At 44.5% G+C, this 20,512-nt stretch overlaps 1 protein-coding gene across 3 annotated transcripts in view; it reads left to right on the top strand.

Annotated features, from left to right (window-relative positions):
- SYNJ2 (synaptojanin 2) overlaps nt 1-20,512 on the top strand; it is a 573,751-nt gene that overhangs the window by 432,223 nt on the left and 121,016 nt on the right. For all 3 annotated transcript variants that reach the window (XM_073671522.1, XM_073671524.1, XM_073671525.1), the window contains 3 exons: nt 993-1,133; nt 6,645-6,837; nt 6,931-7,089. In XM_073671522.1, the coding sequence (XP_073527623.1) occupies nt 993-1,133; nt 6,645-6,837; nt 6,931-7,089 (493 nt within the window). The remainder of the gene's footprint in view (nt 1-992; nt 1,134-6,644; nt 6,838-6,930; nt 7,090-20,512) is intronic.

Below are 20,512 nucleotides of genomic sequence, written 5' to 3'. Positions count from 1 at the left end.
TACAAACAGAGTGATCTATTTCAAGTGTTTATTTCTGTTAATGTTGATGATTATGGATTACAGCCAATGAAAACACAAAAGTCATTATCTCAGTAAATTAGAATAATTAACAAAACACCTGCAAAGGCTTCCAGAATTTTTCAAAAGGTCCCTTAGTCTGTTTCAGTAGGCTCCACAATCATGGGGAAGACTACTGACTTGACATATGTCCAGAAGGCAGTCACTGACACACTCCACAAGGAGGGTAAGCCACAAAAGGTCAGTGCTTGTATATAGTTCACTTGGGGATAGTTTTAGTAATTGTTTTTGTTTTGTCTAGTCGATTCTGTATGTCATTCTAGGAACTGAAATACATGGGTCCACCATGTTGTACGATATGAAGGTTATTTAGCATTTTGAATAAAAGTTATGTTTTAGCATCCCTTATAGTGAGTCCTATTAGGTAGGGATTTCCACAGCTTTCCTTGATGAGCATCGGGATTTAACATTATGTTTACAAAAACTGCATTAACAGTTGTAATAAGGCATCATTGAAAACATTATAATGAGCCTCATACATAGCTCTTAATACATTGTAGGGGTAAATCACCTTGACCAGTTCCTTCCAAACCAGGGGTGGGAACCTTTTTCTGCCAGGGGCCATTTGGATATTTATACCATCCTTTGGGGGCTGTACAAGTTGCGCACTAACTCCACCAACAAAGTACATCCTGACACTGGCACTGGTGTCAGGACATAATCTTTCATTGTACACTCCTCAGATTTCAAGCAGTTAACAGTGTGTGCGCATTCTCATAGAATATAGAAGAAAGTAAAGAGCCAACAGCCGTCAAAATACAACTGTCTGCACAAGCACTGTGGTCCCCACGAATCTGCCCGGGGGCCGGTTAAAAGGTCATTGAGGGCCATAAATGGCCTGTGGTCCTGAGGTTCTCCACCCCTGCTCTAAACTAATCCACATAAAATCTAAACATTTATCAATTTCTCAACAGCACAAAAAATCGGAAAGTGTGGTCTGAGCAGATACAGAAGGCAATCTCCAGATCTCACCGGTACATAATGTTGACCTCTGGGCAACTTGTTGGAGTGTGCCTCTTTATTTTTGTTCGGCCATACCACATGCCTTTTATCAGGTAATATATTCTTATTATATTTATGTATTCTGTGTTATTTAAGATTATGTAAATGAAGGATATTACTATACTGTTTATTATTCCTTGGTCTATGCATACAGTTCCCACTTTCTCAGAACAACCTTGTTGCATAACATTTCCTCTGCTTTGCAAGACTGAAGGCATCTAACCCTCCTGTGATTTTTTTTCATGTTTCCTCTTTGATATGAAAATTGTCTTTTAAGAGAGGAAGAGGACCAGAACTCTTTTGCCACCTACCGGAAGTAGCAATCCTAAAAGTCAATAGTGACCCTTTAACGAGCCTTATCACAGTTTCTGCAAATTGAGTTTCTGGTTCTGGCTTATATCCTAAGTCATGTGATAGGATTGCTGCTTCCTGTAGGTGGCACTAGAGTTCTGGTCCTCTTCCTCTCTGAAGAAACAATTTGCATATTTCCCAGAGGAGCATTGCGGGTTTAAAAGTCTCCTCACTGTGACAAGCTTAACATGTCGCTCTCCGCAAGGAGAAATGATACCCCTTAGATATCCTCTTTGATAGACACATTCCATGTTCAGAAAGATCCATTTCATAATGGTTTACTTTTAAAGTCTTCTTCTGATGGCCAAAGTCTGTGTTGTGTTGCCTTCTTGAAGTTTGCCTAGGCCTCGTATAAAATTTACTCATCACAAAGCAAGGGAGTATGTTATACCATACATGGAAGATTTTTCTACTAAGGTTTTAGCCTTCCCAGACATTGATCGTGAGAGTAATCTGAAGTTAGATGCGGTTAGTTGGTGTCAGATGGCTGTATCTTCAAGTGATAAATATATATTGTAATTATTTACAAAAAAAATGTTTTCTACATTAAATACCAACTGCTCTTTTTTTTAATAAGTCAACATTACAATTGAAGATAAGAAACTTTACAATATATCTTCTCTAATAAGATATATTTCTTTCCCCACTTAATAATGACTTCTCTCCTGACCTGATCATTCACTCTTAAAAGGATTTTCTGGGACTTTATTTTTATTACTATGTGCCTAAGAACTAACAAGCAGTTAGCTGCTAATTACTTGCTTGTTCTACCCAGTGCCGACTAGTCGCGGGCTGCTTCTGCCGGGTGTACTGCTGTTGCACATCAACTGAGCCGCTCTTACGGCCTGGGTGTTACTGCCGCATCAATCAGATTCACAGCCAAATTCCGCAGTTAGGCAGCAGGGAGCCAGCAGTCAATCAGCAGGACATCGGCAGTCACGTCCCGTCAACAAAGAAGAGCGGAAGAGAAGCGTCTAATTCTGTCGACATGACGCCAGTAGGAAGTCGCAGAATAACCGGCAAGAGCTGTCTGAGTCACCAGAGATCAGCGGTTGGCAGCACAAGCAGATAGTTAGCATCTACCTGCCTGTAAGTTCTTAGGTTCATAGTAAAAAAAAAATGAAATTAGTCCCGGATAACACCTTTAAGTGCTGAATTCTGTTTAGAGATCTGTCTTTAATGAGAGATCAAATTTCACCAACAGCAACCAAAAGCCTATGGAAAGGGAAGGGGGGGGGGCACATAGAAAGAAACTGATGAGGACCTAAGTGATCAGACTATGAAGAGGAGGACATCTGCTAAATAATAAATAATCCTCACGTTCACACTCATCATAACTTATACCGAAAAGTTACCTAAAAGTTCAGTTATACTTTATGGAAAGTGTGGTATACTTTTGTGTACCACACTGCCAACCATAACAAACTTACTTTTGATTTGCCTTGTACTTTAGTTTCAAATAGTACATAACATGACCTGGTGAAGTCATCTTTTTAATGTCCTTCCTTCCTCTCTATTGTAGCAGAGGCTGTGCTGGTGATTGTAAGGGTTAACGATGCTGATTCGAGATGATCACATGAGGCAAAATTCGAAATTGGATTTCCCCGGGATATTTGATTTGCGGAGAAGTTATTCGCTGCAAATTAAATGTCCCTTATTATTCTCTGGGATTGCTTCAGACACCAGAGCATAATAAACATAAGAGATAAAAGATAAAAAAATACTTTTGCGTGCCTTACCGCTCACCTCTCTGGGCCCTCTGTTTCTCTCCATCACCCTTTCGGTCCTTGTTGCCTTTTGCCAACATAAGCCCTTGATCCATGGGCCTTTTTAAGGTAAACCCCGACTTCTGGTTCTGATGAGAACTTGGACTGTTCTGCGCAAGTGCAGGAAGCTCACAGAATCATGATGTAACGGTCTCGGCAGAGTTGAAACTCCTGGTCTAGCGTAAAGAGGCTTGGGGGAGGACTCGGCTCTCACAGTGGCGATCAGAAGATGCCATTAATGGTAAGAAGGGTGATGCTGAGGAGCAGGTATGCTGGAGGGGTGAGCGGTAAGTGGACACCATTTTGCTGAATGCATACAGAAGCAAATTAGAAAAAAAAATCTATGTTTTGGCAAATGTGGATATTTTTAAAAAGCAGTAGAATTCAATCTATTCAAATATATTTGCTCATCTCTAACTCTAATGTTTTAGACTACCCTATTTAAATTACATCCCATCCCCATCCTTAAATGATACACTTGCATTGAGCACGACGGAAACAGTCTAGTCAGATTCTGGCAGGGAGTATGCCTATTGTATGCTTGTGGTCACGTGACCGCCGGTGCGGATACCGGAGAGTCCTCACAACGCGCAGTGCGTGCCATGTGAGGACTCACAAGTCTTGTCGTTTTAGACCAGACAATCACAGCACAGTAGTTCTTCACAGGATTTACAAACCAAAGCAGTTGCCAAACACCATCATAAATTGTCTTAAAACTATTCAAATTAGAATAGGAAAAGCAAATCTGAAATATTAAAGACTCCACTCCTTTTCAAAAACAGAAAATTATGTTTAGAAGGCTTATCCACTTTCAGAAAATTTTCTGCTTTAAAGCTGCTGTAGTTACTAAAAAAAAAAACAATAATCCAGCATTATTTATTGGCTCTCCACCGCTGCCCTGGTCTACAGTACAGACCAAAAATTTGGAAACACCTTCTCATTTAAAGATTTTTCTGTATTTTCATGACTTTGAAAATTGTACATTCACACTGAAGGCATCAAAACTATGAATTAACACATGTGGAATTATATACTTAACAAAAAAGTGTGAAACAACTGAAAATATGTCTTATATTCTAGGTTCTTCAAAGTAGCCACCTTTTGCTTTGATGACTGCTTTGCACACTCTTGGCATTCTCTTGATGAGCTTCAAGAGGTAGTCACCGGAAATGGTCTTCCAACAATCTTGAAGGAGTTCCCAGAGATGCTTAGCACATGTTGGCCCTTTTGCCTTCACTCTGCGGGCCAGCTCACCCCAAACCATCTCGATTGGGTTCAGGTCTGGTGACTGTGGTGGCCAGGTCATCTGGCGTAGCACCCCATCACTCTCCTTCTTCGTCAAATAGCCCTTACACAGCCTGGAGGTGTGTTTGGGGTCATTGTCCTGTTGAAAAATAAATGATGGTCCAACTAAACGCAAACCCGATGGAATAGCATGCCGCTGCAAGATGCTGTGGTAGCCATGCTGGTTCAGTATGCCTTCAATTTTGAATAAATCCCCAACAGTGTCACCAGCAAAGCACCCCCACACCATCAAACTTCCTCCTCCATGCTTCACGGTGGGAACCAGGCATGTAGAGTTCATCCGTTCACCTTTTCTGCGTTGCACAAAGACACGGTGGTTGGAACCAAAGATCTCAAATTTGGACTCCTCAGACCAAACCACAGATTTCCACTGGTCTAATGTCCATTCCTTGTGTTCTTTAGCCCAAACAAGTCTCTTCTGCTTGTTGCCTTTCCTTAGCAGTGGTTTCCTAGCAGCTATTTTACCATGAAGGCCTGCTGCACAAAGTCTCCTCTTAACAGTTGTTGAAGAGATATGTCTGCTGCTAGAACTCTGTGTAGCATTGACCTGGTCTCTAATCTGAGCTGCTGTTAACCTGCGATTTCTGAGGCTGGTGACTCGGATACACTTATCCTCAGAAGCAGAGGTGACTCTTGGTCTTCCTTTCCTGGGGCGGTACTCATGTGAGCCAGTTTCTTTGTAGTGCTTGATGGTTTTTGCAACTGCACTTGGGGACACTTTCAAAGTTTTCCCAATTTTTCGCACTGACTGACCTTCATTTCTTAAAGTAATGATGGCCACTCGTTTTTTTTTACTTAGAATTTGCATTATCTCAAGAAAAAAGCAGCTAACAGTCTATTCAGTAGGACTATCAGCTGTGTATCCACCAGACTTCCGCACAACACAACTGATGGTCCCAACCCCATTTATAAGGCAAGAAATCCCACTTATTAAACCTGACAGGGCATACCTGTGAAGTGAAGACCATTTCCGGTGACTACCTCTTGAAGCTCATCAAGAGAATGCCAAGAATGTGCAAAGCCGTCATCAAAGCAAAAGGTGGCTACTTTGGAGAACCTAGAATATAAGACATATTTTCAGTAGTTTCACACTTTTTTGTTAAGTATATAATTCCACATGTGTTAATTCATAGTTAGTTTTGATGCCTTTAGTGTGAATGTACAATTTTCATAGTCATGAAAATACAGAAAAATCTTTAAATGAGAAGGTGTGTCCAAACTTTTGGTCTGTACTGTACATGGGCAGAGACACTTAGCTCTCTGATGTTAACATGATAATAGCACTGCAGACAAATCACAGATACCAGGGCATTGCTGGAGAGCCAGCACAGGTCTTGGGAAGGGTAAGTAAAGTTTGTTTGTTTTTTTTGTTTTTTCTTAAAAACTACTGTAGCTTATAGCAGAAAGTTTTCTGAAACGGGACAACTTTTTAAGGCCCCCCGTACATGTTTAAGTTGTCCAAACCTGCGATTTTCAGTGGGACTGAACAACCATGTATTGTGTATGATGGCCTCTCAATTCTCCATGACAGATGATGAGATAAGAGTTTGTACAGAATATTAGCGGACAACAGAGGTGTTTCACGGTGACTCTCCACTCTGCCCAGCCAGATCAAGTGTGCATGTGTATAGGGGAAAGCAGGAGAGATGGCTTGAGATGAATCGGACAACTAATGTAATTAGCCACCTTTAATAGCATCCATCTAGGAGCAACCCACACAGATGGCTTACTAAGAGAAACAGTGACAGTCAGCCACAAATGACTGCAGCATTTTCTTGCTTGTGACCTTTTTGGAATCTGACATTGGATATTGTTCCAGTCTGTATATTAAAAAGTTAATTGCTTATCTAAGATATAACCAAGGCATGTGGCTTGTACCCCAATATGAGTTACCAGAAATACAGTGTTAAACTCTACAGCCAGATTTTACTATTGCTAAGAAATCCCCAAGATTTACGATAGGATTTGCCACCATCTGGGAATTCAGAGGAAGGGCTCCAAGAGTGGCATGTGGCTCCTGGGCCATACATTGAACACTACAAAAATAAATACTGGGCACTGGTTATTGCATTGTAACCTTATCTTATTTGCCGTTTACAGTTTATCATTTCATGATAAAACCTGATTTATTTCTTGAAATAGAGAATTGGCAGTTGACACTGTAAAAACTGGTATGGGAGGCAAAACCGGAAACAAAGGAGCCGTGGCTGTACGCTTCCAGTGTTACAGCACAAGTTTCTGCTTTATATGTAGTCACTTTACTGCCGGACAAACCCAAGTAAAAGAAAGGAATGTGGATTACAAAGAAATCACACAGAAATTAAGCTTCCCCTTGGTAAGTGTCACTCGTTTCATTTTCATTAAATACTTTTCTTTTACATTTACAATAGGTTTTTTTTAATCTTTCATTGTATTCTCATTCACTCAGGGTAGAAATGTGTTTTCCCATGATTATGTGTTCTGGTGTGGCGACTTTAACTATCGGTTGGACCTCTCATACGAAGACGTTTTCCACTCTATAAAGCGTCAGGACTGGAAAAAACTACTTGAGTCTGATCAACTTCAACTACAAAAGTCTATGGGAAAAGTATGTTAACCCTAAATGTCTTAGTTCACAGTACTGCTCATATAGTGCTCTTGTGGGACACTTTTGTATGCCTCACATTTAGGTAATAGTAAAAGAGACTTAATTAACAAAGAAAGCAACTGTTAAGAAAACTGACCACCAAGTATGTCATAAAAATCTTCATTAAAGGGGTCAAATATGCCAGCAATGGCACTTATATAACATATGAACAACATTGACACCCTCGTCAAAGCAGCTCTCTGGCTAACAATAAAAAGTTAAAAATAAATACATAATGCAGTTAAAATACCCGATTACGACCTTTTTAGTCTTTCTGGTGTAGGTCCTTTAATTCTCTGTTTCTTTTAAATGGAATCTGTTACCAGGTTTTTGCTACCCCATATTAGAACAGCATGATGTAGGGGCAGACACACGGATTCCAGGGATGTATCGCTTACCGGGCTGCTTGCTGTTTTATATACTGCAGATCTACTAGTGCACTTAATGGTATGTCACCACTTTCTGTGCATAGGCAGAAAGCTGCCAATCAGTGGTTAGAGCAGAGTTATATAGCGCTCATAAATAAGGAGAACTACATGGCAGCAGGTTTACTAGTCCTCTAGTAATAATATGCTGCTGATAACTCAGTGATTTTATCAAAACTATAGTAAGTGGCCCAATAAGTGACATAGCTAGAATAAGGATCTATTTCACTACATCATGGTGTTCTCAGATTAGGGGCAAAAGCCCTTTCTTTTGTTCTATGCTATGAGGGTGGTTAATGACCTGAGGGTGTCTACATGTCGCCCAAATTATAGTTTCTTCTCATCTTCTGCGTTCATGCTTTTCACACTCATAACATCAGATCCAGTCGCTGACACACTTTTGAACATTTATTAGAATATGGAAAAAGAAAGTTGGCGAAGTTGGATTCTAGGAGTTATGAGAAATGTCAGATATCACATTGCAGTCAGATTTTTCTAGAAAATGGTCAGGACTGTCGGCTGTCTCACACTAAATCCAAGCAGTTATTTCACTGATAATACAGTGTAAAGATTACGCCCACTTCTAAACACTAGTTATATTGACAATTGAGAGCTGAAATTTAAGATAAGTCGTTGCTCATACAAAGTTTGCTCAGTTAAGGCGTGTTAGCTAAAACTCGATTGACTTTTTAATGACGCAGATGAAATAAGTTTGCACCCTCTGAAACCATTCTTCTTTTGGAGGTTGGCACAAAAACGTGGTCAACTGTGCTTTTGTGCCATCCTCAAAAAGGTGAACGCTGAAAATGAGGTCAGGCAGAGCACAAGTGACTGCGTAATTAAAACCAGCAACTTAATTAGCAATAGTGTTGAGCATTCCGATACTGAAATATCGGGTATCGGCCGATATTCGCGGTATCGGAATTCCGATACTTAATTCCGATACTTTTACAATATCGAATACCGGAATCGGAAGTTCCCATAATGCCTGCACTCTGCAGTGTCTCTGAAGGATGACAAGCTGGATGGCAGCGCTCAGCTGCGATCCAGCCTGTCATCAGAATGCCATCCCAGCGTGGGAGAATTCTCCTGATTGTTTAAAAGCCGGCGGGCTGTAAAAAGCCGCCGGTTTTTAAACAATCACACAGTCCCATACTGCTTCCCCGCAGCCTCCCACCCCGATCCTCCGCTCCCCCCATCCTGATCGTAAGTTAGGACCGGGCGGGGAGCACAGCACCGAGGAGCGGGGAGCGAAGGACCCGGGCGGTGAAGCCGGTAGTGAAAAGACTTCACCGCCGGCTTTCCCGTTCTGTGCTGCGCTTTCCCGCCGGTTATTTCAAATGAACAGCTGAGGTATCAGGTGATGCCAATCAGCTGTTCATTTGAAGTCACCGCGGTGCACTCAGAGGGTTCATGTGAGTTCATGCTTGACTGCATTGCATGAACTCACATGAACTTTCCCACGGCCGCACAGGTCAGCCTCACCTCCCAGACCATCAGCCCGTCATGATTGGTGTGTGTGCGGGTGTCTGTGCGTGTCTGTGCGATGTCTGCCGGTGTGTGCGATGTCTGTGCGATGTTTGTGGGTGTGTGCGGGTGTGCGCGGTGTCTGTGCGTGCAGGCAGACATAGGCCAATGTGACACTACTACTCCCATCGGCCTATGTCTGTCCCCCGTCCACTCGTGCCAGCAGGATCAGCTCGATGGGAGCAGTAGTTCCCATCAGCCTGATCCTGCTATTTAAATTGCCCTACTGTGTCCCCAATAAATTTTAAATACATGTCATTGGTGGCCAGTGGTTACCTACAATAAATTAGTTTATACATTACCTGTCCCCGCCGATCGCCACCTAAAATAAAGTAAAAAATAAAAAAATACACCTATACTCACCTAGACACCTAATTCCCCGAAGCCATCGATCTCCTGTAATAAAATCTAAAATAATAAACCACAACCTTATCCTTACCCCTCCGTAGTGGTCCACGAGTGTCCCACGAAGATCTCCAGTTCAGAGCAGCCACATAGAATGTGACCGCTCTGAACCGCTGCCGCCGCTAGAATGACGGGGCCGTAAAGCGTCCCCGTCATTGCATAAGCGGTTCGCCGGAGTTCAGGCAGCGCTGCTCCGGTTAGCTCGTTTACGGCCCTGCTGTATCGTGAGAAATTCCCACGGTACAGCAGTGCCGTAAAGTAGGTCTCCGGAGCTGCGCTGACTGAATGCACTCCGGTGACCTCAGTCAGTGGCTCCCGCTGCCGGGAGTGGACGTGTTCCCGGCAGCGTGAGCTTACAGCAGCCATGCACAGCTGTCACCATCTCCAGATGTGACAGCTGTGCATGGGAGATCAGCGCAGGAACGTGGACAGGTAACTATTTTCTTTTAGTAAACTAAGAATTAAATAAAATGGTGTGTTTTATTTCAAATAAATTATTTTTTTCTGGGTGTAGTGTGTTTTTTCTTTTTAACACTTTGTAGGTTAGTAATGGGGGTGTCTTATAGACGCCCATCATTACTAACCAGGGCTTCATGGCAGCTGGCGCTGACATGAACCCCAGCACTATTACCCCCTGCCACCGCACCAGGGCAGCGTGGAAGAGCGAGGCTAAGTGCCAGAATTGGCGCATCCTATGGATGCGCCATTTCTGGGGCGGCTGACGGCTGATGTTTCTAGCCTGGGAGGGGGCCAATATTCATGGCACCCTTCCTGGGCTATTAATATCAGCCCCTAGCTGTCTGCCTAGCCTTTGCTAGCTATTAAAATAGGGGGGACCCCACATCATTTTTTTGGGGGGGTCCCCCATTTTAATAGCTAGTAAAGGCTGGGTATTCAGCTGGGGGCTGATATTAGTAGCCTGGGAAGCTCCGTGGGTATTACCCCATTCCCAGGCTTCAAACATCTGCCCCAGCCGCCTGCTTAACCTCCGCTAGAGACTAAAATTATGGGGGATCCCACGCCAATTTTTTTTTAAATAAATCCTTTATTTTAACACTAAATGACATTTGAGGAGTTAATAAAGATGCAGTCCCTAAATTATTATTTATTTTTTAATTAATTTTTCCCAAAAATTTTGACGTGGGCTTTGCCATATTTTTGTATGCCAGCCAGGTACAGCATCCAGCTTCTATGAACGCGCCATTTTCCGGGGTGGCTGCGGACTGCAATTTGCACCGGGGGGGGGTGGGCAGAAAGCTTGGGCCTCCCTGAGCTGCAGATTCCAGCCCCCAGCTGCCTAGTTGTACCTGGCTGGACACACAAATAGGGAGAAGCCCCACGTATTTTTTTTTTAAATTATTTCATGAAATTCATGAAATAATTAAGAAAAAAGGGCTTCCCTATATTGTTGTGTCCAACCAGGTACAAATAGGCAGCTGGTGGTTGGGGGCAGCCCGTTCCTGCCTGCTGTACCTGGCTGGACACAAATATAGTGCGAAGCCCCACGTCAATTTTTTTTTAAATTATTTCATGAAATAATTTTTTTAAAAAAGGGCTTCCCTATATTGTTGTGCCCGGCTAGGTACAAATAGGCAGCTGGTGGTTGGGGGCAGACCGTTCCTGCCTGCTGTACCTGGCTGGACACAAATATAACCTACAAAAGACAAAAAATATATCTCTCATACCCTACCATCATTATATATAAATGTAAAGCAAAGTTGCATAATAAATATAGGGTACTTAGTGAACTATTTTTGATCAAAAAAAGTATACAAGCCGTCCCACCAGCGGCAAGGTGACCCTAAATTGGGACGGTACCTATACTGTCTATATTAAAAACCTTACTGTATATCAAAGTTGAAGTAATGCATATAAAAGGGTAGACAAATAGGACCAGGTCCCAACTCCAGACCACCTAGGCCCGTGGTAAGCTACATATATACTAATCAGCTCAACAAAGGGGATGCCACACCCTTAAATTGCACAGAATGCAAACAAGACAAAAAAACAGGAAATTCATGAAATAATTAAAAAAAAATTGATGTGGGGCTTCGCCCTATATTTGTGTCCAGCCAGGTACAGCAGGCAGGAACGGGCTGCCCCCAACCACCAGCTGCCTATTTGTACCTAGCCGGGCACAACAATATAGGGAAGCCCTTTTTTAAAAAAATTATTTCATGAAATAATTTAAAAAAAAATTGACGTGGGGCTTCGCACTATATTTGTGTCCAGCCAGGTACAGCAGGCAGGAACGGGCTGCCCCCAACCACCAGCTGCCTATTTGTACCTGGTTGGACACAACAATATAGGGAAGCCCTTTTTTCTTAATTATTTCATGAATTTCATGAAATAATTAAAAAAAAAATACTTGGAGCTTCGCCCTATTTTTGTGTCCAGCCAGGTACAACTAGGCAGCTGGGGGCTGGAATCCGCAGCGCAGGGAGGCCCAAGCTTTCTGCCCCCCCCCCCCCCCCCCCCGCTGCAAATTGCAGTCCGCAGCCGCCCCGGAAAATGGCGCGTTCATAGAAGCGCCATCTTCTGGCGCTGTACCCAACTCATCCAGGGCCCTGATGCTGTGGCTCACTGGGTAATAAAGGGGTTAGGGCCAGCTTGGCATTATCAGCTGGCCCTAAGCCCGAAATTCATGGGGTCACGCCAATATTAGACATGACCGCCATGAATTTCTAGTAAAGTATTTAAAAAAAACACAACACCCAGAATAAAGTCCTTTAATTGAAATAAACACACAATTCTTTATTGTTCTAAATTAAACCATACTTACCATCACGCCCATTCCAGCTGAAGCCAACGATCTCCTGCAATAAAAGAAAAATAATAAAGCAACCTCATCCTTACCTTTCCATGGTTCCCAGGACAGCTTCAGCTCTGCTACATCGAGATGACAGGCTGAACCGCAGCAGAACGCTGCCATCCAGCCTGTCATCCCGCAGACACTGAGAAGCGCAGGCATGCTTGCGCTCCTCAGTGTCTCTCTGTGACGGCATAAAGATGAGCCGAGGTCATGTCCAATGAACTCGGCTCACCTCATGCACGTCACTGACAGCGTGGGAAAATTCTCCTGCACTCAGCGCTTCAGCATGAGAATTTTCCCACGCTGTCAGTGACGTGCATGAGGTGAGCTTAACCTCCGCTAGAGCCTAAAATTAAGGGGAACCCCACGCCAATTTTTTTTAAAATAAATCCTTTATTTTAACACTAAATGACAAGTACAGTAATTAACACTGTCACTGTACTTCATATATATGTGACTGACATGTTTCTATCTATCTAATCTATGTGTGAAGCTCTATTCTTTCTATTCTAAATTGTCGGGTACCGCTGCTGAATTGCCGGCCGGCTTTTTTAAAGAGACAGTGCATTAAAACACTATTATTTTTTAAAATAAATCCTTTACACTAAATGACAAGTACAGTAAGCAACACTGTCACTGTACTTCATATATATGTGACTGACATGTTTCTATCTATCTAATCTATGTGTGATGCTCTATTCTTTCTGTTGTAAATTGTCGGGTACTGGTGTATGCCGCTGATGAATTGCCGGCTTTTCGCGTAATACATTCTACATTATTCTTAGTTGTTCTACTTCATGTAGAATTAACCTACAAGGAAAGAAAGGGTTTATTTTCATTCCGATATTTGTGTCCCATTGACTTGCATTGGTTTCCGGTATCGGAATCGGCGATACTTTTTGGGTATCGGTCCGATCCAATCCGATACGATATTTCCTTTTATCGGAAGGTATCGCTCAACACTAATTAGCCTATACGCCTGAATTGTATGCGTGATGGAGGACACAACAGAGCTACTGTCATAGCTAAAACATGACGTGAACCTATCCTTACACTGCATGAAGACTAGACTTTTGACCAGGTACTGTGCAGCAAAAACTAATCTCACCACTGGATTATACAGTTAGGTCCATATATATTTGGACAGAGACAACATTTTTCTAATTTTGGTTCTAGACATTACCACAATGAATTTTGAACAAAACAATTCAGATGCAGTTGAAGTTCAGACTTTCAGCTTTCATTTGAGGGTATCCACATTAAAATTGGATGAAGGGTTTAGGAGTTTCAGCCCCTTAACATGTGCCACCCTGTTTTTAAAGGGACCAAAAGTAATTGGACAGATTAAATAACTGTAAATAAAATGTTCATTTCTAGTACTTGGTTGAAAACCCTTTGTTGGCAAAGACTGCCTGAAGTCTTGAACTCATGGACATCACCAGACGCTGTGTTTCCTCCATTTTGATGCTCTGCCAGGCCTTCACTGCGGTGGTTTTCAGTTGCTGTTTGTTTGTGGGCCTTTCTGTCTGAAGTTTAGTCTTTAACAAGTGAAATGCATGCTCAATTGGGTTGAGATCAGGTGACTGACTTGGCCATTCAAGAATATTCCACTTCTTTGCTTTAATAAACTCCTGAGTTGCTTTGGCTTTATGTTTTGGGCCATTGTCCATCTGTAGTATGAAACAATGGCCAATCAGTTTGGCTGCATTTGGCTGGATCTGAGCACACAGTATGGCTCTGAATACATCAGAATTCATTCGGCTGCTTCTGTCCTATGTCACATCATCAATAAACACTAGGGACCCAGTGCCACTGGCAGCCATGCATGCCCAAGCCATCACACTGCCTCCGCCGTGTTTTACAGATGATGTGGTATGCTTTGGATCATGAGCTGTACCAGGCCTTCGCCATACTTTTCTCTTTCCATCATTCTGGTAGAGGTTGATCTTGGTTTCATCTTTCCAAAGAATGTTCTTCCAGAACTGTGCTGGCTTTTTTAGATGTTTTTTAGCAAAGTCCAGTCTAGCCTTCTTATTATTGATGCTTATGAGTGGCTTGCACCGTGCAGTGAACCCTCTGTATTTACTTTCATGCAGTCTTCTCTTTATGGTAGATTTGGATATTGATACGCCTACCTCCTGGAGAGTGTTGTTCACTTGGTTGGCTGTTGTGAAGGGGTTTCTCTTCACCATGGAGATTATTCTGCGATCGTCCACCACTGTTGTCTTCCGTGGGCACCCAGGTCTTTTTGCATTGATGAGTTCACCAGTGCTTTCTTTCTTTCTCAGGATGTACTAAACTGTAGATTTTGCCACTCCTAATATTGTAGCAATTTCTCGGATGGGTTTTTTCTGTTTTTGCAGCTTAAGAATGGCTTGTTTCACCTGCATGGAGAGCTCCTTTGACCGCATGTTTACTTCACAGCAAAACCTTCCAAATGCAAGCACCACACCTCAAATCAACTCCAGGCCTTTTATCTGCATAATTGAGAATGACATAACGAAGGGATTGCCCACACCTGTCCATGAAATAGCCTTGGAGTCAATTGTCCAATTACTTTTGGTCCCTTTAAAAACAGGGTGGCACATGTTAAGGAGCTGAAACTCCTAAACCCTTCATCCAATTTTAATGTGGATACCCACAAATGAAAGCTGAAAGTCTGAGCTTCAACTGCATCTGAATTGTTTTGTTTAAAATTCATTGTGGTAATGTCTAGAACCAAAATTAGAAAAATGTTGTCTCTGTCCAAATATATATGGACCTAACTATAGATCTTTAGCTAAATTGTGGCTGTAGAAAAGCTTGGCGTAGGATCTCCGTGTACCATTAATAGTCAAATCTGACATATCCAAGTAATAATACAAAAGTTTGCAAAATAAACCATGTACAGTTGTTGTTACATCTGTACAGTGTCAAAATGCAGTTCTGTGGTTTCAGTAAGAACTGTGCACTTGTTTTTCAGGTGGATGAACAAGTAATGGATGTGAGGTTTAGAGCAAGTGATTTTCTGTAGTCACAGTGTAGAAAAAAAGCATAAATTTACTTCCCTGTGTGAACCCGCGCCTATCACAGAGCTGACCCCTCACAAATTTGTGCTAGAAGTGCGGGCACGAATCCCAAAGCGGCAGTGTGACTGTTACAGGAAACTGTACATGTTCTGGGTGAAGGCTGCCAGCCAGCAAGGTTAGTCCGGCAGCATGGAGGAGCTGATTAAGCAACTGGTGCAGGCGAATATGCATCAGCAGCAAGCACAACAGGAGATGCATAAGCTGTTAATACAACAGTTCCAGCTTCAACAACAACCGATGCAGCAGCGACAGCAGCAGGAACAGATGACACTCCTGGCGGAGGCCGTCTATGTCAGAGAAGCCGCACCACCTCCAGGCCAAAGCAACGAGACCCAGGTGAGGAAAACCGTGAGAGGGGCTTTGCAAAACATGACTCCGGGAATGACGTTGAGGCGTTCCTGGCCGTGTTTGGCAGACCGTGAGAGACTACCTTCGGAGCAGTGGGTGGAGGTTCTAGCGCCATATCTGACCTGGGATCCACAGAAGGCATATTTGAGTTGGCCCTCCAAGACTCTAAAGAGTATAGCAAACTTAAGGATGAGATCCTGGCGCGGCTGGGCGTAACCCTGGCAGTGCACAGCGAATCCACCTCCGGGACTTCTACAGGGTCAAATTGCCCTGGTCGCAAATGTTTGACCTTCTGCACCTAGTCCAGAAGTGGCTGCAACCAGAAACTTGTTCCCCAGCCCAGATGGTCGAGAGAGTGGTCACGGATCGGTTTATCCACTCTCTGCTGAAGTCGATTCAGTCCTGGGTTGCCCAGGGAGATCCCCAAAATGAGGACGATCTAGTGGGCCTAGTGGAGAGATACCGAGTGGTAGAGGGTTCCCTGGGTGGTCAAGCAGGGGTTAGGTCACCTTTCGGGGGGCCCCAAAGGGGGGATGGCTCCCAAATGAAAGGGACTAAATCCTCTCTGGGTGGGCGTCCAAAGTCCCTGGAGGCCGCTGATTCACAGCTGGGGAATCAGCCCCAATCCATTCTTTGTTGGAGGTGTCATGCCCCTGGCCATATAGCCGCCCGGTGTCCAATGAACTTTGAGCCAATGGACTGCAATGTAGGCCGGTGTTGCTCCTAATTTGCCTACCCCACCTGCAGCGCGGTTCCTCAACATGGCGAGGGCCCTCAGGCGTGCTCAGTGTCCGGAAATGGGGGCAAGTGTCTGGACTGTTGAACTCGGGAAGTCTGGTGACCCTGATAAGCGCCAAACTCCCTCATCGGCTGGTTCCTGGGAAGGTGGTGGGTGTCCGGTGTATCAATGGGGATGCTAAAAACTATTCTGTGGCCCAGGTAAGTGTAAGCACGACTGTGGCACCGCGTCTCATGAAGTGGGGTTCGTCAAAGACTTATTGCACCCCATAATAATTGGACGGGACTTTGTGTTGTTTTGGGACATGTGGAGGAAAGGGAGGATGCCGGGTTACTCGGACGACAGCCAGATCACCCCTAAAGATACCTCGCCGCAGTCCGTAGTAAATGAGTTTCTCATGTGTGTGTTTGTGGGCGAGGAGGATGAGTTAGCATCCCCTGAGACCAACATCGCTGAGCTGGAGATGTCCGAGGGAAACTTTGGAACTGCCCAACTCAGGGACTTAACATTCAAAGGGGTGTTCGAGAATGTTACTGTGTTAAATGGGGTGCCTCAGGAGCCGGAGGCCAACAGTTGGTTCCCTCATTTTTCTGTGAATGGGGATTTGCTGTACAGAGTAACCCAGCCATGGGGTGAGGTAATAGAGCAGTTACTGGTGCCAGGATCCTATAGACGCAGGGTGTTAGACATGGCTCATGCCCATGTGTTGGGTGGTCACCTGGAGGGAGATAAGACACCGGATCAGATCCTCCAGAGATTCTACTGGCCAGGGTGCTACAGAGAAATATTGAGGTATTGTCATTCCTGTCCCACTTGCCATCTAACCTCCCCGTTGGCCCACTTCCGCAGTCCCCTAGTACCGCTACCTGTGATCGAAGTCCCCTTTGAACGCATAGCTATGGATTTAGAGGGGCCCTGGTAAATTCTGCCCGACGGCATCAGTACATCCTGGTAGTATTAGATTATGCTACACGGTATCCGGAGGCTGTACCACTACGAAACTCCTCCGCCAGGTGTATAGCTCGGGAGCTGGACCATATGTTTTCTAGAACGGGGTTGCCTAAGGAAATTCTAACCGACCAAGGGACTCCATTTATGTCGAACGTCATGAGGGAATTGTGCAAGACACTGCATATTACACAACAGAGAACCTCAGTGTACCATCCCAGACGGACGGACTGGTGGAGCTGTTTAACAAAACCTTGAAGGCAATGTTGAGGAAAGCAGTGGAGAAGGATGGCCGAGACTGGGACGGTCTGCTTCCCTATCTGTTGTTCTCCATCAGGGAAGTTCACCAAGCTTCCACAGGCTTCTCCCCATTTGAGCTACTCTATGGCCACCACTCTCGAGGACTCCTGGATGTGGCGAAAGAGTCCTGCGAAGCTGACACTACTCCCTATAGGAGCATGGTTGAGCACGTTGCCCAGATGCAAGAGAGGATTGCCAACGTGATGCACATTGTGAAGGAGCACCTCCTCAAGGCACAAGAGGCACAGTCCCGGGTGTATAATAGATCAGCCAGGGTGAGACAGTTCAACCCAGGGGATCGAGTACTTGTGCTAGTGCCCACAGTGGAGAGGGCCCCTATGAGGTGGTAGATTAAGTTGGGGAAGTCAACTATAAAATCCACCAACCGGAGAAAAGGAAGCCCTACCAAATTTACCACATTAATCTGCTTAAATCATGGCAGGACAGGGAACCCGTAGAAGCTACTTGTCTGGTGGCCAAGTCTGAAGTCAACGCGGAAGATGTTAAGGTGGCAGACAATTTGTCCTGCTCACAGAATCAACAATGTCGAGAGCTGTTGCAGCAAAATAAAGACCTCTTTACAGAGTTGCCCGGACTCACTCAGGTCATAGAGCATGAAGTACTCACAGAGCCTCATGTTCGTGTCAACCTAAAACCATATCGGATCCCAGAGGCCTGCAAAGAGGTGAAGCGGATGCTTAACTTGGGAGTCATTGAGGAGTCCAAGAGAGGTTGGTCCAGTCCTATAGTCTTAGTGCCGAAACCAGATGGGGAATGGCGCTTTTGCAATGACTATAGGAAGCTGAACGAGTTCTCCAAGTTCGACGCCTACCCAATGCCTAGGGTAAATGAGCTTATGGAAAGGCTAGGACCCTCTCGGTACATCACCACCCTGGACCTCACCAAAGGATATTTGCAAATTCTCCTGTCCATAGAGGCCAAGGAGAAGACGGCCTTCTCGATGCCGGACGGATGTTATCAATACGTCGGGATGCCGTTTGGGTTGCATGGAGCTCCGGCCACCTTCCAGAGAGCCATGGACCGGAATTTAGCACCCCACAAAACGTATGCAGCGGCCTACATAGATGACATTGTCATATTCAGCCAGGACTGGGAAAGTCATCTTGGCAAAGTTCAAGCTATACTTGACACCCTAAGGAAGGCGGGCTTTACCATCAACCCGAAGAAATGTGCCATGGGGATGGAAGAAGCCAAGTATCTGGGCTACGTGCTTGGTAGAGGGGAAATAAAACCACAAATAAATAAGGTCGAGGCGATCCTGAACTGGCCACAGCCCCTCTCGAAGAAACAGGTCAGGGCATTTCTAGGTATGGTGGACTACTATCGAAGATTTGTCCCTAACTTTGCCCTGATAGCAGCCCCGCTGACTGATCTTCTGAAAGGGACGAAGTCGGCTTTGGCCAAGTGGTCCCCACAAGCTGAAGCGGCCATGCAGGAAATAAAACTGGCCCTCTGTAAACAGCCAGTCTTGGGGGCGCCCAACTTCTCAAAAGAGTTTGTGGTCCAGACGGATGCATCAGATGTCGGTCTGGGAGCAGTCTTGTCCCAGGATATTAACGGGGAGGAGCACCCTATAATGTACCTCAGTCGGAAACTGTCCACGTGCGAGAAGAACTACTACATAGTGGAAAAAGAATGTTTAGCCATCAAGTGGGTGTTGGACACTCTGAAATATTACCTGTTAGGTAGAAGATTGAGGTTAGTGTCGGACCATGCCCCACTGAGGTGGATGCGAGAAAAGAAGGGGAACAATGCCAGAGTAACTAAGTGGTTCCTAGCCCTTCAAGATTTTAGTTTCCAGGTAGAGCATAGGCCTGGGAAACAAAATGGGAATGCTGATGCCCTGTCAAGGGTCTATTGTATGGTGGCAAAAGGTGCCAAGCCTACCGGCTTTGGGCAGTGGGGGGGGGGGGGAGAGTATGTAAGGTTGCTGCCGGACAGGTCGTGGACGGGAGGTATGTGTCCCCGTAGTACCAAGCTTCGGTGATGTAGGACCCGGAGAAGCAGGCTCCAGCACACACAGTGCTGAGAGGGAGTTAATGGGCCCGGATTAAAGGGCCCGGTTTTACGAGCAGCTGAAAGAGCTGGGGGGGGACAGCTGCTCACTTACCTCCAGTCCAGGTCTTAGAAGACTGATTTAAGACAGCTGCGCATGTCTTAGTCTGTCTGTGTGTTGTGCAAGCTGAGCAGGCTTGCTTATGCTGCCCAGACGTTGCCGAAGGCAGAGAAAGGCAACTGCATTTAAACGGCTGAGGCCGCGCTGTACATGGACTTGTTAATTTGTCTTTTGTTATACCTTATTTGGAACCTGAAAGAGGCAGTGTTATTTTTGTTTCCTGCCTGGTTTATGGACACATAATAAACTATCAGTTTGTTTTGAACCATTGGAATGCATCCCTGTGTGAACCCGCGCCTATTACAGAGCTAACCCCTAACAATGCCAAGATTATTATAGCATTGTATTTTTTAATCTCCTCTTGTATCCATGCATTTTGAACCCTTTTCATTATGGTCAGTTGCCATGTGATTACTACAATACATTTTCTAAGGCAGGGATTTCAAACTCAAATACACAGAGGGCCAAAATTAAAAGCTTGGACAAAGTTGTGGGCCAACCTTTATATTTTTAAAAAAATTACAAATAATAAAGTATGATATCAACAAAAAGGCCCGCCAAACACAGAAAGATATCCCCACAGTGAACTCTTCCACAGTACCCGCCATACGCACGGTATGATGACCCTACTATACCCCACTCTCAGCTTCCCCGTCAAAGTATGGTGACCTCATC

The sequence above is a fragment of the Phyllobates terribilis genome, unplaced genomic scaffold (genome assembly GCF_046119375.1).
Source record: "Phyllobates terribilis strain yellow unplaced genomic scaffold, ASM4611937v1 Scaffold_3__8_contigs__length_932513732, whole genome shotgun sequence".
Classification (NCBI taxonomy): Eukaryota; Metazoa; Chordata; class Amphibia; order Anura; family Dendrobatidae; genus Phyllobates; species Phyllobates terribilis.
This window is presented reverse-complemented; position numbering and strand designations above follow the sequence as displayed.